We start from the raw sequence: 15719 nt of genomic DNA on the forward strand, positions 1-15719 counted from the left end.
TATACAAGCCTGTGGATGATTTGTTTAAGTTGTTTAATGCTACTGGACTCTGGATTTCTTTGTGAAGGACTCGGTAGAATTTTCTGCAACAGTCCAAAGGATGTGACTTTATGCACGTTCTCGAGTGCCTCTTCTCAGTGCCTCTCTCCGCTCCGCTAACAGAGAGCAACAGTAGCTGACGTCATATTAGAAATGGAGTCCACCAACAAAAACTAACAAACAGCTTTCAGCACGACACAGAAGTTCCACACAACCCCTTTAAGGAGACCTCAGGCCAGCTTCCAATTGTGTTCGTGGCGACCAAAACAGGTATTTTAAGCCAAAACATGATCTTTTCCTAACCCTAACCAAGTGGGTTTTGTGCCTGAACCCAACCAGACCATAAGCACAGTGTTGTGCTAATATAGATAATATAGAAAATTGAACCTAATGAAGCATAAAGTTGCAACAACATGCTACACAACATGGCACATGAAGTCATGTGATTTGCCTCTTCACATTCACATTCCATATTTTCACACATTTTCACACGTTTTCAAAATGTTTACGTGTTAGCATAAAATAACAAAACATTTTAAAAAGTGATTGGCTTTTCTAACATACTGTATTTCCACATAACACTTTACATTATTGCATGTAATTTATTTACTTACTATTACTTACTACTCACATTAAATTAAAATTTCCATATGTGGAAACACACCATAATGCTCCCACTCTTTTCTATTTTCATAATTTGTGGCGTGAATGAGGATTTAATTGTTCACTAAAATACATTTCCCTAATAACAAATGACAAATACAGCTGAGAGTCTTAAGTTGCCAAACAGAGGCTCATAAAGTTTTATTTTCCATTCAGTGTGTTGATAGTGATGACCCACTTTCACAGGTAAAGATGACTACAAAGCATGTTTGCTCTGTCAAGTGAGCATCCTTGGCTTGTGTCCTAAATGCAAGACAAACTGCTTTGAAGCATCTTCTCCTTCTAATGACTTTCTCGTCCTCATCTTGTCTACTGCTAATAAAGCAGCGAGTGTGTGTGTGTGTGTGTGTGTGTGTGTGTGTGTGTGTGTGTGTGTGTGTGTGTGTGTGTGTGTGTGTGTGTGTGAATATGCGTGTTTGAGTGTGTGTTTTAGGGGAAGAGGAGATGGATGCGTGGGTGTGTTGTTTGCATGTGTTTATGATCTTAATACAAGCATAATGATATGAGAACGTTTGGTTCTCACATAGTGAGGGGGAAACTAATGACTTTTTTCTCATTATTCTCCACTGGTCAGGATTTAGCTTCCAGTTTTTGCAAAGAGGGCAGACAGGAAAATTATTCATATCAAAGTCGTACAGGAATTTATACTCTCCTCACGTTTTGTGTAAGGACATATAAACCATAATGATACTTCTGTTTTTCAGAAGGACTTGAAACAGTTTCAGGATTTAATTGTGGAAGCCTCTGGGTGGGTGTTTCCTGCAGCAGTGGCTGACTGACATCTGAGAGCCGGCTTGGAGATGCATTGTCAACTTCTTTGATACACAATTCGCCTTAAAGAAAGAGCAAACAATCCACTACCACCCTGCTCAAACCCTTAGTAAAAGTATCTTCACAGCACCTTCTGTACCTTCCTAGCCCTCTTCACCTTGCCAGTAGAATAAAATCTCCTCAAAATACCACCAAGTATTTGTGATCCTAAGCAGCCATCTTGGCCGACATGTTGATCTCCAGCGTAACACGTCCCCAAAAATTTCCCATGCAAAAAAAAAAAAAAAAAAGATTTGGTAATCTCTAACAGTCGAGCCGAACCCGACACTTTCACACTTTCCTCTCTCAAGTTTTACATTTATATCAGGATTTGTCACAGCTTTCAAGCCTGTTCCCCGATTTTGATCACAGGATTTATTTCTCTGCATGAATAAATGTGAAGAAAGGCAGCTGGATATGTGCACCCTTTGTGACAGGAAATCTATATAGGACACATCTGTTGGGGAAATCCTCTCAGATCTCTAATTGAAGGGAGGACTTTGGATTCAGGGAAGTCACGACATCGATACTCAGGAGTGAACTGTGACCTGGTTAGGTAGGAAAAGTGCTGCTTTGTTTCCGTCAAGCTTTTGAAGCCTTTGACAGAGAGCGCAGACGGTTATTTGAAATCGGTGTGACCCAGGTACACACTGATGGTCGTTTTTCTATTCGAGTGTGTCAGAGGACTTGTCAGGATAAATCAAGATGTCACCCCCACCTGAGATTTCCCCCACAGATGCCCCACTCATATACTCCTTTTATCCCTGTAGGGTTCGATATATTCCAGGAGGTATTTGATGATAAAGCCAACTTCATGCTGTTTCCTCTCTCCCTTTAACAGGCTTCAGCTTCAGTTACCGATTTCCTACAATTCCCAGAATGCTGTTTGACAACCCCAGACAATGTGCAATTGTGTGCATCCAGCTGTCGGCCCTTTATGTGTCCAGAGAAGAAAACAACAGTGACGGTGATATTAGGAGAAGGACAGTGTAACAAACACACCCTGGTCTGTTGAGAAAAAAGGATTCTGCACAACTGATCATTAACTGGAGTACTGTGATGTTCAACTCCACTGGCAATGCTGTAAATATTAGATAGTGCATGAGCAGTCAGGGTTAGGGTTAACCCTAACCCTAACCCTAACAATGACAGTCAGAGAATACAAACTATCAATGTGTATTTTACATGATGTGAGTATATTATTTAAATATATATATTTAAACTTATATATTTTTTATAGTTCCTCTTTTATTAACTTAAATAACAGCAGAGGGATGAAATAACATTTGAATAACATTTAGTCCTCTGCTACCCAAACTGGCAGATTATCACACTGTAATCTTTTATACTTTTTGATACTGTTTTCTATTTGAACAAGTGATTTAGAAAAAAAAAATGTGAGCAGGAGTGAGACAGACTCTTAACTTGATACAGCTGAGAGGCGTCAGAAGGTAAGCATCAGATAAAAAATGATCCTGGATCAGCTCTCTTCTCTCTGCCTTGTAGCTTACACAGCTGCGGCCATGGAAGCACAGTCCTTTTTTTTTTTTTTACATCTGTTACTGCATTCATGTGTATGTTTCAATGTTTCTTTTAAACAATAAAACATCTGTAGGTAGTGTTTAAAAGGAAAACAAATGCTATCAAATTCTTGTTTAGAGTCTTCCTCTCGACACTCCGTTCTGATTTAATTACAGCAAAACTTGTTATTGCCAGAAACAGATTAAACATTTGACCCTCTTCCCAGTCGAGTTGAATTATTTTCACACTGGGTGTGATCATGCGTGAAGGGTGGTGTTTTGAAAACGAAATAATCTGTATTCTGTTGATATGATTACTGAAAGAAAAACAGCCAGTGAGTTTGTGTCCTACTGGAAACTATGTTGCAACGTGGCATTAAATTTTAATGCGTGCTGCCGCCACAGGTTGAATTGCCTCTGAATAACAACAGAGGCAGCCTGACGTTGCCAGCCACGAGTATGTCTTGTTGATTTGGTGGAGCTCGTGTGGTAGATGGATTAATCGCCCGCGCAGCTTTTCCGTGAAACCATCAAAACCATGTCAGCTCAGCTAGATAGAGATGGAACGTCTGCACGGACAATCTGCTCGCTTGAATCATCCATCTGCGATGCACCACAATCTCCTGCACATTGTTCACCAAGCATCTTTCAGCTTCAAAAGAGGGAATGATTTTCGAAAAGGCTGTGCCGGCTGCCTCCTGTATCCAGGTGAAACAATAGCTTGAAGCAGGCTTCTGGGCATGTGTGAATTTAAGCAGCTGAGGTTTCTCAAACAACCCTGTTGTTCCTTTTCTTGGTTCAATGCCTAATCTATTACATTTAAAGAAAAAAATGGAGTCCAGCTGTTTTTATTTTCTTTTTTTTTTCTCCTCAAACAGGATTATTCCGGTATGTTACCAGTCACAGAGCACTCCTAATGGAGTGGGAAATTATTCTGACAGATATATGACCCAAAAGACACAAACCCAATGGAGATGGTATAAAAATAAATTTGTTTAGGGCGATTTGGTTTCTGTGTCTTTGTCCGGCTGGCTTTGAGCTTTGTTTCATTTCTCTCCATCTTTCAAATTGATTTGCAGCCAGACAGAGAAATATGTCTCGCAGGATGTAACGCTGTAGACTCTTTAAGGTTTGCGCTCTTCCTCCATCCTCCTCTTCAAGGCTCTGTTGTAATCTCACACAGCTGTCAGGGCAGGAGAAGATAGATTTTCAGAGATTTCACTGCTATTGAGTGAAAAGTCTTTCTTTGCGCTTACAACGCTGAAAAAGACTTTTTAAATGGATGTATATTGCAGTTAATGGGCGTATCTGCTGTGTTCTGATGCTAAAGTTGCACCGCATAAAACAGAATTTATCACCATTGATCTCCGTTCCTTTACTCCAACACAACATCCCCATGAAATCAGTTTCAAGATGTATTTATTTCATGTTTTTTAACCAAACTGCAAGCTGAAAAACTTTTTCACCTTTCCAATTGTCACCCACAAGAGACTATTGAATGAGTTTAAATATTAATTTAGCATACACCATAAATAAAACATAAGAAGAGGTTCAGATTACATAGCTTTAGGAAAGATAAGTAAACAATACATATAACAGGAAGAATAAACTATTACATTAAATATGAATACATTCGTAAGACTTGTCCATGTGCTTACTAGGCTTTCATTTTCCATATTCTGCTAAACAAGTAGGGGAGCTCCTCACCCAAGACGAAAAAAATGCTGAAATTATTAACAAAGCCATGTAGTAGAAATCCAGTCCCATTATGAATGCAGTGGAGTGGATCAGGAGACTTCCTCCGCTCTCTTGGCTGTGTGACAGGCAGCCTTATAAAGATAACTCTCGCTGCTTTGTGTTTTCCTTTCCTTCACCTCTCAACTGGTGAAGTTGAGACACTTTGATCTCAGGCACTTTCTGAAATCATGAGGTTGTTGACTGACAAACACAAACATAAGAGTTTACACGTAATGTAGCCTGTTTCCTCGAGCCTTACATTCTCTACAGTACATCACTATCTACCTTCTCTCATCTCTTGGAGCTTCTTTTTTTTAAAAAAAAAAAAAGGAATAGTTTGACATTTTGGGAAATACATTTATATGCTTTCTTGGTGAGAGTTAGACAAAAATCTGAGGCTACAGCCGGGAGCTGATTGGTTTAGCATAAAGACTGGAAGCAGGGGGGAATAAGTAGTCTGGTTTATTACAAAGTGCACCTACTAGCACTTCTAAAGCTCACTATGTAACACATTATAGTTGTTAATTAGAGATGTAAACAGAAGTTTAATTTAGGCTGAACTCTATGGGCTCTATCTTACGTCTGGCGCAAAGCAGCGCTCAGCACAGGTGTCATTACCAGTTTCAGACTGACGCAGTTGTCATTTTCACAACCAGCGTCCACATTATGTAGGGTGTGTTGGTCTTAAAATGTGGTGTGGTCACGCACATCGATGGCTCATTGCTGTCTTTAAGCATCAGAAAGCAACTGATCCATAGGCCAACAAAAAGCTACTCTAAAGTCAACAGCACAGTATGTTTCCTGCTATTTAAAGGGTGCATTATTCAGATGGGCATACACAGAGGCTGCTTTCAGTCATTTTAAACGATTCCATATGTGCAGTTACGTCACTGCAGCAAATATCACGGCACATTTAATCAGTAAAGCTAAAAGCTGCAGTCATAAACGTGACAGGACAGGGGAAACTCCAGAGGAAACAGAATTAAACTTTGAGCTTCTAAAAAGATTTCCCAAAATGCTGAACTATTCTTTGAATGCAATTAAATTAAAGCAATGTGTAACTCAGCATCAACTGATATGAATGAGTGAAAAAACAGAAAGTTAATCTAGTCCAAACTGCCACATGACTCGACCTGATTCAATTTGTACAAGCTGAAACACACTGGCCCAGATTCTGATCAACTTATTAATGCAGGAAGTACAAAAATGTCACCTTATTTTCAGTCCTGGGTCAAGTTAAAATTTAGCTTATATCTGAACCTAATTTCATCTCTAAGAGAGACGAAAACATCGATGACACAGTGTCAGTTCAGTCGATTAAAGAGACAGATACCAAAAGTTCCTCTAAAAATGCCTGCGGTCGTGTAAATTTCACAACATTTACATACAGTATTGTCCAGTGTGGCAAAAATCACAAAATGGCCCAAGTCTTGAAATAATTCCACATTTCACTCGTACAGTTTAAGAACTCAAATGTTTTGCATGTTGTTTAAGACAAAAGCAGGGTACTTTAATAAAATTACCCAATAAATGACCTTTCATCAATAAAAACAATATGACACCGGCATTGAATTATAAATATGTACAATAAGCGAAACCTTTCACAAAGTAGTAATAACCTGATAATTTTATACATCATGGAAATAGCCATTTCCTCATGTTTTAAGGCATACAGTCATTATGCACAAGTCTAAGATTTGAATCAATAATGTATAAACTGAGATCAATGGCTGAAAAATGCAGACTATCCAAAGCTCTCAATCTCGGTAAATTCTATGTACACTTATAAGTGAAGAGGTTATTGTGTACCATGTTTGTAAATGTGAATGTAGGTATATTCAGTATCAACCCTAAGAGGCTGCATCTGGCTGTAGCCGATGAGTAAAACACCTCAGAAGATGCTTCTCAGCCTCCAGAGCTGAAGACATTAAAATAATTTTCTCACTAATGGATCCATCTTGTTTCAGTGTTGATGACCCTGAAGTAATGCATTAAAAACTTGAATAATAAATGATAATCAAGCCCATTTTTGTCTGATCATCCTGCATTTCATGTCGAGCACAATGTCAAGTGCACCCATTAACGGATAGCGTTTCAGCACTTTAAACTGACTTAATGCCATTTAAAGACACCACTTCTTTTCAGTAAATGCACGTTAAACAACTCAGAATTGTCTGAATGCAACCAACATCATCCAAAGTCTTTTTTTTTTTACAGAAAACAGTGAGAAATATGGTAAAAAAAGCAAACATTACATCTTTAATATGTCTGTTAAATCTTATATAAATGGATGAATGCTTTGTTTTACTAAGAGAATAATTGAGAAAAATTAATAAACAACAATGCAGATACCTGTGTTTACATCTTCATTTTACATCCCATGTCAGCAAATTTCCATATTTCAGTTAGTAAGAACATCTGAAAAATATTTTCCAAAAGTGTCCACGCTCCCTGTGCAGTCTTTCATGTCCCTGTGTTGGCGAAAGTTGCACCTTGTTGAGCGTCTCTCGTTAGCTTCATGCATGTATGTACAAGTCAAAAGTGGCCAGGTATTCTGGATAATTCTACCTGTAAAGGGGAGAGGAACAAGCCAGTTTCACATAGTCTTAGCTGTTTGAAGCGATGCAGGATGGATGCCATATGGCGATCACATAGTCTTAGATCCACTTCACCACCGGGGAAGCTGGGCCTCTTCCCCGCACCTCCCATCTTCATCTCCAAATCAGTCAACATATTGCAGCCGAAGCAGCACAGATGAGCTCCGATCTGTCGGCTGATGAAGTTCAGTGAGAGTTCAGGACCTACAAGGTGGTGTAGATGTAGACAAAGATGATGACTACCAAGTTGAGAATGGTCCCAATGATGCCCAACATGGCCAAGATGCTCTCCTCCTTGCTCTCCTTGTCTTGGATTCCCTTTTCCTCATCACTGTGGAGAGTGTTTACCATTTTCTCTGGAAAAGTCTGCAGTTTTCGTCTCAGACCAATCTGGAGCGAGCAGATAAGAGAGAAGAGAAAAACACAATTCACGTGTTAGTTACTGCAACGGGTTAATTTTTCCTTTGGAGATGGTCTTTGCACAGTGTATGGTGGACAGCGATAATGGCAATAAAACAAAAATAAAAGTTATCTGATGGTGAGATGATTGGTGAGGCAAAATACATAATTAAAAAGTAATTAACTGAGTGATATGTTTTTCTTTGTGCTAATTTAAGAAAATACTGCGAGTTAAATGGATTATATTAAACTGAAAGCTGCCTGGCAATGCCAGTTAAATGTGGTTTTAGTGCCACAAATGCAATATTATCAGGACTGAGGTGGCCAAATCTGCTTTAAGGACTGTTTTTTTTTCCATAAATACAAGAAAATATGTTGTAACACGTGGGTCCAGGGAAAAGATTAACAGAATTAAGAGTCAGTGCCTGAGAAGAGAAAGCAACAGCAGGGGTGTGTGATTCATGCGACTTTTTGCCAACTCTTAAAAGAAAATGAACGTGTTGTAATTCCATGTCAGCATGTTAAATATCTTGATTTATATGTACAATTATTATACTTCAGCATTCACATGTATATGTAAAAAAAAACAACTTGTGAAAATTTCCAGTACACATGTGACATTTCAGGCCAATCTAACTCCCAACACATCAAATCCAGCAGCCTGGTCAGAAGCCACACGCTGTAGGTTCCCCTGTAGCATCACTTGTAGAAGTGCCCCTACAGTGCATTAGTATAAAAAGCAAGAAAATCTGAGCTTGGAAGAGTTCTGGGTGGTTGAGTGGGTTATTTGTAGGGCTTTGCCTTCAGAGACTAGGGTTCACGTTCTATTTGTGAAGAGTGAAGAGTAGTTTGTTTTTAATTTATGTGACATAAGTAAGTAAACGTATGTAAATGACGTGACCGATGTCAAGTACGTTACATAAGTGACATCACATATGTAAAGTGATGTCAGTTTCGCCACTTACATAAGTTGCATTAGGTATTTTAAACCAAAGTACAATCTTTTCTCAACCGTGACCAAGTTGTCAAACAGACTGCAACTGTTTGACAAAGTTAATATCACTCCAAAATGCATAATTTGTCATGATATGTATTAGTGCTAATTTGACTGCAGAGCCCTTCATGTGCAAAACCAACGCTATAGAGGAAGGTAGAGTGTTATATTTTTAATCTTAAGACCACTGACCAAGCTGTGAAAACAGTCAATCAAACATGAAATGTGTGTTTTGTTTCCACATGAAAATGTAATCCACATGTGAAAAAAAAGGCAATCACATATGACAAATCAAAAAAGACAATCGCCCGTAAAAATGTCCATTTTCAGTGTGATACGTTTTTTATTTTCACATGTTAAAATGTCCATTTCCCATCTGACGATATTTAATTGAGCAAATCTGAGAAAATGTGGAAGAAAATGTCTCATGATTTCATGTGCCAGGTTTTGTTCACACATGTGGAAATTGAAATCCACGTGTGGAAATAAGCCACAAACAAACAAAAAACATATGAATTTATTTAATCAACATGTGAAAATGTAAATTTCATATTTATAAAATATCCAGTTCAGAAAAAAGAGTTAATCAGAGGAAAAGGCAAATTTCACACATGACATATACAAAGGGTATTTACTCAGGGTCGGCACAAGTATCTCATAACCACTACACACACACTCACAGAAAAGACACACACACACACACATATACATATAAGACCTCAAAGTGTAAATGTGTGGGGTCTAATGCACTGCTGCTCTTTGCATGTTGCACCTATAAGCCTCCTTAAAACCATGTTTTATTCAAGGACATGGGAAAGATTTCCCATCAGAAGTGAATTACTTTCCTCCGTTCCTTCAATAAAATATAGTCATCTCCTGAGTTTAAATGTGAGGAAAAAAAGGAAGTCGATGAACACACGAGAGTTAGAATCAGCGCCAACCGTCTCATTAACGTGAAATGAATCAATGTGCTGGATGATTTAAATCCGTTTGCATTCACAGGGTTAAGTAGATGCGACACTTTACTTATGATGAGTTTAAAATGCATTCCTCACAGTTCCTCTTTCACAGGCCTCTTAAAAATGGACAAATGTGTACATTCGTGCTTTATGCCAGCTTTAAAACAGTTTTCAAGCAGTGAAATCACTTTCTTCCAGTGAGTTAACTGACTAGTTAATTGATTGATTTCACAATCCAAACCAAACGTTAGTAGTTTTGCATTAATCATCAATCAATAATATCAATTTTAAGTTTTTGTACGTTTATGTTGTTGCTACAAATAGAGTCAACTCAGAAAACAGCTTATTTAATCCCCTTAAATTACAAATAACAATTAGAAATACATTTCTTTTTCCCCTTTTAGAATTTGTTATGCCTGCAACACAAATAATACATTCAACACTTAATATGAACAGTAGCATACCGTACGTCATCTATTTTTCAGGTATTATGAATATGTTATAAATGTGTGATGTAAGCAGTATAAACTGGATTTTTACTTGACATAAAATACCGTCACATAATAATGGCTGTTTTGTTGATTCTGTCATGGTGCTGGGCTTTAGTTCAGTTGATTTCCTGTTTCATGTTTAAAGTTTATCCTCACTTTCCACTTCCTGTTTTTGTCTGTACCGCTTGTGTATTTAAGTCTGTGTTTTTCCTTTACTCTTCGTTGGTTTGTCTGTTTTCACCCCGTGTCTCTTGTGTTCCTGTGCCTGTTCCCAGGATTTTTGCTGTTTGCATTTTGGATTTTGGATTGCTGGACTTTGGACATCAGCTCATCGTTAAAGCTTGTGTTTTATTGTTCAGCCTGCCTGCCTCTACCTCTGTGTGTGCGTTTGGGTCTTTGATGCACTGTAACAGTTTCCTATTCTTTTTGAGGTAAAACTTGCTTTCAAGCGTGATGTGAACTTCTCGTTAGAACAGATCGCAGCCATGATAATAGTGATCGTCTCAAAACAGACACCAACTCTCCTCCTGATTGACATGCCGGACATCAGAGGAATGGCTTTGGCAGCTCTCTGAGTGAAAAAAGACAGCAGAAATTCCTGCCCCAGCCTTCGTTCGCTGTGGGATCTTTCCGGGATGTGTGTACATATTGATTTGAGTAGCCCGGGGTGGGGTATCAGAAACTTGCTGTATGTTCTCAGCCGCAGGCACAGCAGCTTGTGCGAGTTGGCATCTGAGCACCTCTGGGGACAAAAGCGCTCCTTTTGCAGGTCAATGGGTTTTATACGCTGACTAGCAACAGTAAAGCACATAAGCTAATGCAAACTAAAAATAAACCTTCTAACAGGGAGCTGTTCCTCTTAGTAAAAAGCTCAGATGCAAGATAAACACCTTTCTGACTTCCAGTAAGAGTTACAAAAAGGGGTTACCTGTAGTGCTACCTGGGTACACAGTGTGCCTTTTACGCTGATGTACTTCATGACAGAGGAACTGACTTGCAAAAATAAATATAATCCTGAGCTCTCTTTTAAAACATCTATGTAGTGACACTTCACAGGATCTCAGTTGGCATCTGTACTGCTTTCTGTTTACACTGTACTCTCTGTGCTGCATTCACCTTAAGAGGAATCATCCATAAGAAAACGTGATGTTTCCCACTCACATGATCACAAAGTAAAAAAAACATCCCTTCCTAATTGTTTCCTTTTCCTGTTGATGAATCTCACTTCAACACAGTTGTTTACAATAATTAACCTTTGCAAAGCCCACATTATTAAACCTCATTTGCAGGCGTCCTTTGCAGTAATTAAAATTTATGTAACCTTTTGAAGGAGCTCTGCCAGAGTGGAGTTTTTAAGTCGCCAGTGCTGCACTTTGCTCTTTTTCTTTTACTCCCTGATTGTGTTCACGGACAGTTTGGCAGAGGATAAAGGTCTTGGCAGACAATCATCACCTGCCAGTACATCATAGTCTGGGTGTTGATAGATTACAAAGAGGGAGAATGTGAAGGAGATGAAACTGACTGAGATCATCATTATAAGATTTTGATAACTTCAACACAAGGCCAGGACTGAAATATCAAATACAGGAATCCTAGAAAATTCAAGCAATTATAGAAGGACCATCATCAAACAATGTACCTCTAAGTTTATATTTCATACTGTAAAAGTCAAAGATCTTTTACTCAGGCCTGTTTATAAGGTTAAGAGCATCACTGTGATAGTCCTTCCTGGAAGCCTAACATCCCACACGGTGACTCTGAATAATAGCAGTGTCCAATCATTGACACGCACTGTGCTCTTGACGCACATAAAAACACCATCAGGCTCTGTTCCTGTGTTAAAGTGCGCCCTCCTCCTCTGATCTGTAACAATGGGCTTTGATTGCCTCTCCTGGGGAGCACTATAAACAGGGCTTCCCTCAACCTGAATGGAGATCTTTGTGTGGCGCGCTGGATGTGCGCTCATGCATGAAGACGCCTGCTAGCTGCTGATATTAACAAGCGCTCAGCAGAAAAACACGAGGGGAGAAAATGTGCCCAAGGATGGTGGAGGAGATGGAGTAGGACTTTTCTTGAAGGTACACAGAGATAATAACTAATGATTCAGTAATTAGTATTTAAGTAGTATACTCAGGAATTACTCATTTCCAATTCATTAACTATCAATTCGTTCCTGTTTCATTCCTTACTCACTCAAATTTATGTGTAACTTTTGTAAAGTGTTGCCAAATTTTGTTTTCTTAGGATAACAAGATCATTTTTTCATAATCTAGAGAAAACAAGCTTTGTTATCCCGAGACAAGGAAGATAAATTAACCTGTTATCTCAAGAAGAACAAAAGGTTGCTCCCTCTTATTACTTTAAACCAAAAAAAAGGTTACTCGTGATCTTAAGAAAACAAATCCAATTTAACTCGTTAACACAAGAAAACAGAGGTAATGATGTTTGACTATTCAGGGCTTCCATACAAGATATAGCATGTATTTGCCATTCTTTTTTGGTTGGTGACCTTTTTGGATTTGAACAACTGCTTAAATTATCTGGCATTTCACAAAAAGTCTTCACAACCCTTCAGATTTATCTTGTTACTGTGGAGTTTGGGAACTACTGGATTAAACTACCCAACTCTATATAAAGTAATTAAGACTAGCTTCAAAAATAATACCTGTCCCAGGGGAAAGTACTTTCATGGTTTACAGCAATATTGTGAAACTTTTTAACTTAAAATAACAGCTTTAAAATCACTTTGATGGTACAGTGTCTTGTAATAGGGTGAATGGTGTCTCTGTCTCAGCCACTCCGCCCCGCTATCACTTGTTTCTGCACTACGTAACTTCAGTGAGAGGGTAGGATCACAGCGTTACATACATGTTTACTTCAAGTTGTGAGTGTTGTTTTGTGTGTAGTCAGCACCTACATAACGTCTGAAAGATTGTTATAGACCTGGGATTTGTATTCACAACATTGGTGTTGCACTCTGAAACTGTGGGGGGTGCCAAATCGTACACAAAATGCCAATTTCTACATAATGTTGCTTTAAGTACATTTTATTGATAATGTTTCTATAGCTTCTTTTAGGTCAGATTTTGAATGTACTATGGAGTACATTTACTGGTACTTTTACTTAAAGTGCCAACACACAGCTTTCCCCCCCTAGCGTTTCCAAGTGGTATTATTGTTGGTGCCGCTGTTGCAAAGACAACCAAATCGTTTCATTTTGCCATCGCCATTTACTTCATAATGATGCATTGAAGCATAAAACCTGCTTTTTGCCTGTTTAGGTCTAAGATCTAGATACTTCTTCCACCACCTCTGAGAAGGAGGAGGGATGGTGGTGGGGAAGGACGGTCCAGGCTCTGCCCAAACCTGGGTGCTGAGGAAAACAGTGCATCAAACCCTTCTGGACACCTTCCAGTGCTTCCTCGTGTAATGTCTCCGGTGTTCAACAGAGAGCGGTCTGTTTCAAGTGGCAGCCAGTGCTGGCATCCTACGATACCATAATCATTACCCACCCATAACGACTCCCTCTGTCTGTATAACACTCGGGCTGGACAGTGTGTGTGTGGTAAGAGATCATAATCCAGGAAGTCAAGTGAAATATACTGACAGAGGAGGGTTTAATCATATCAAATTAAATGATTATTAATCCAGTCCGGATACAGTTCAGAGTGTCTCCACCGCTTATTGATTAGACATTTGACTGTGTGCTATTCTAAGGTACAGAGGATTTAGTTATCTCACTATTGATTCTCCTTGTCACTCAAGAGCTCTTTTCCAACAATTCCAACACTTTTACAGCTTAACTTTCCCCCCCTGTGATTAATCGTGAGCTGGTCTGTCGCTGTCATGTAGCATCTCTCAGTCAAAATGAAAAGCATCTGCTTGAGAGTGTTGTTTTTTTTTTCTCTCACAAGGGCGAGCTCACACCTGGCTCTTCACTTGTTCAGCAACAGCCAGAAGCGTATTTGTATAAAAAGAGCATACATCGAGAGACAGAGAGCGGGAGAGAGTAAGAGGGGGAGAAAAAGGGGGCGAAGCCATACCTGGGACAACAAATCCGGACACTCCTGCTACACCTAACAGAAGCTAACATCCTCAGATCAGATCAGTGAAGAGTAAAACCTTTTGCCACTTGAATAATCCTGAGCATGTCAAACGACTCCAGATGCTAACAGGGTCTGACAGGCTGAGTCGCTTTTGGCATTGTTATAAAATGGAATTAAAGCGAGCGGCTCCACCAACCCCTCTCCCGAGTGTGTGTGTACTCACACACACAGACACACACACAGGTTGACGCCCATCAAACGCTGACACAGACACACACACACATTCAGAGAGACGGTGTGTAGTAACAATGCGTGTATGGAGAGAAATCAAGAGGAAGAGAAGAAGAGTTTTTTAGTGAAATCAAATCAGTTGCTGACAATCGTGAGCGTGACCCATTTTCCATTAACCTGCACCCATTGTTCTGTGACTGACAGGAAAGTGACAGATCTATTTCGGATCATGGAACATTTTTTTTTATTGATCCAGAAAAAGAAATCCAGCTAAAGACCCCACAGAAAAGTTCAGATATCCAACACGGTGCATCTTAAACAAAAGACAAAGGGCAGACAAGGAGGAGGATACGTCTTTCCAAAAACAGGTCTGCGGAAGATTTGTTTGAATCTGTTTTAACTTCAGAAAACAAACGATTACTTCTGTAATATGCAAGAAGCAAAAGACTTTCAATGTTTCGTGTGAAGCAATTAAACTTGTTAACAACACGCATGGGGAAAAACTCCCGGAGGGCAATGTGGACGTGTTTTCTGGACAAATAACCACCACAGCTAATCAGAGAGAAACAAAAAGGAGCATGGTTTTCTGATTGTAAGGCAACGTTCAGGGTGTCTCTGCCACCTTAATCAATGATGCATGCAAAGACAACTGAGCCCTGGAAATATCCCACATTTATGAAGAATATATCATGATGCATAATAAATTCATAGCTACACACTGTCATGACATTTAAAAATGGTGAAAGATTCATGAAGTATTTGTTGACAGTCTTGCAGCTGCTGAGGGGATGATGAGGGGGACAGATGTGGGATGACTTTTAGAGAACCTACCTTGCAAAACATCAGGAATAACATAGCATTGGACATGCTGGAGGGGGGCGCCTTTCCGTAGTGCACAGACATCCCTGGCAACTAAGGTGAAAGTCGACCCCTCTCATCCTTCGGCTGTGGAGGGGCACAGGATCCAGAGATTGCTGGCTCGTCTTCCAGGCGGTCCAATTTTCGGGCTCTTGTTGGATGTCGTACCCTGCAGCGCTCCAGCGTCTCCTCCCCGAATTTCATCTCACTCGTGGCCAAGTTCTAGCTTCCTTCACTTTCTCCTCCTCAGCCTTGCGAGAGCTGAAACTGTGCTGCCCACCTCCTCTCGGCTGTTCCTCCTCTTCCTCCCCAGTCTGTTTTGTTTGCCTCGATCCCACCTCCTCTCCTCCTCTTCTTCTTTTTCCTCTTCTCCTT

At 39.6% G+C, this 15719-nt stretch overlaps 1 protein-coding gene across 1 annotated transcript; it reads right to left on the reverse strand.

Annotated features, from left to right (window-relative positions):
* Nucleotides 1–7570: 7570 nt before the first annotated feature.
* Nucleotides 7571–15382, reverse strand: tunar (TCL1 upstream neural differentiation-associated RNA). Its single transcript, XM_073482904.1, has 2 exons — nt 15318–15382; nt 7571–7756 (listed from the first exon to the last, which is right to left on the reverse strand). The coding sequence occupies exons 1-2, from the start codon at nt 15351–15353 to the stop codon at nt 7571–7573; spliced, it is 222 nt and encodes a 73-aa protein (XP_073339005.1). The 5' UTR covers nt 15354–15382.
* Between the last annotated feature and the right edge of the window lie 337 nt (nt 15383–15719).

The sequence above is a fragment of the Pagrus major genome, chromosome 16 (genome assembly GCF_040436345.1).
Source record: "Pagrus major chromosome 16, Pma_NU_1.0".
Lineage (NCBI taxonomy): Eukaryota > Metazoa > Chordata > Actinopteri > Spariformes > Sparidae > Pagrus > Pagrus major.

What these genes read in the sequence shown, in the direction of transcription:
- tunar (XM_073482904.1), bottom strand. Translation starts at nt 15,353, where the DNA reads ATGTCCAATGCTATGTTATTCCTGATGTTTTGCAAG. An exon ending in TATTCCTGATGTTTTGCAAG is followed by an intron (nt 7,757 to 15,317) that starts GTAGGTTCTCTA and finishes TGCTCGCTCCAG; the next exon opens with ATTGGTCTGAGACGAAAACT.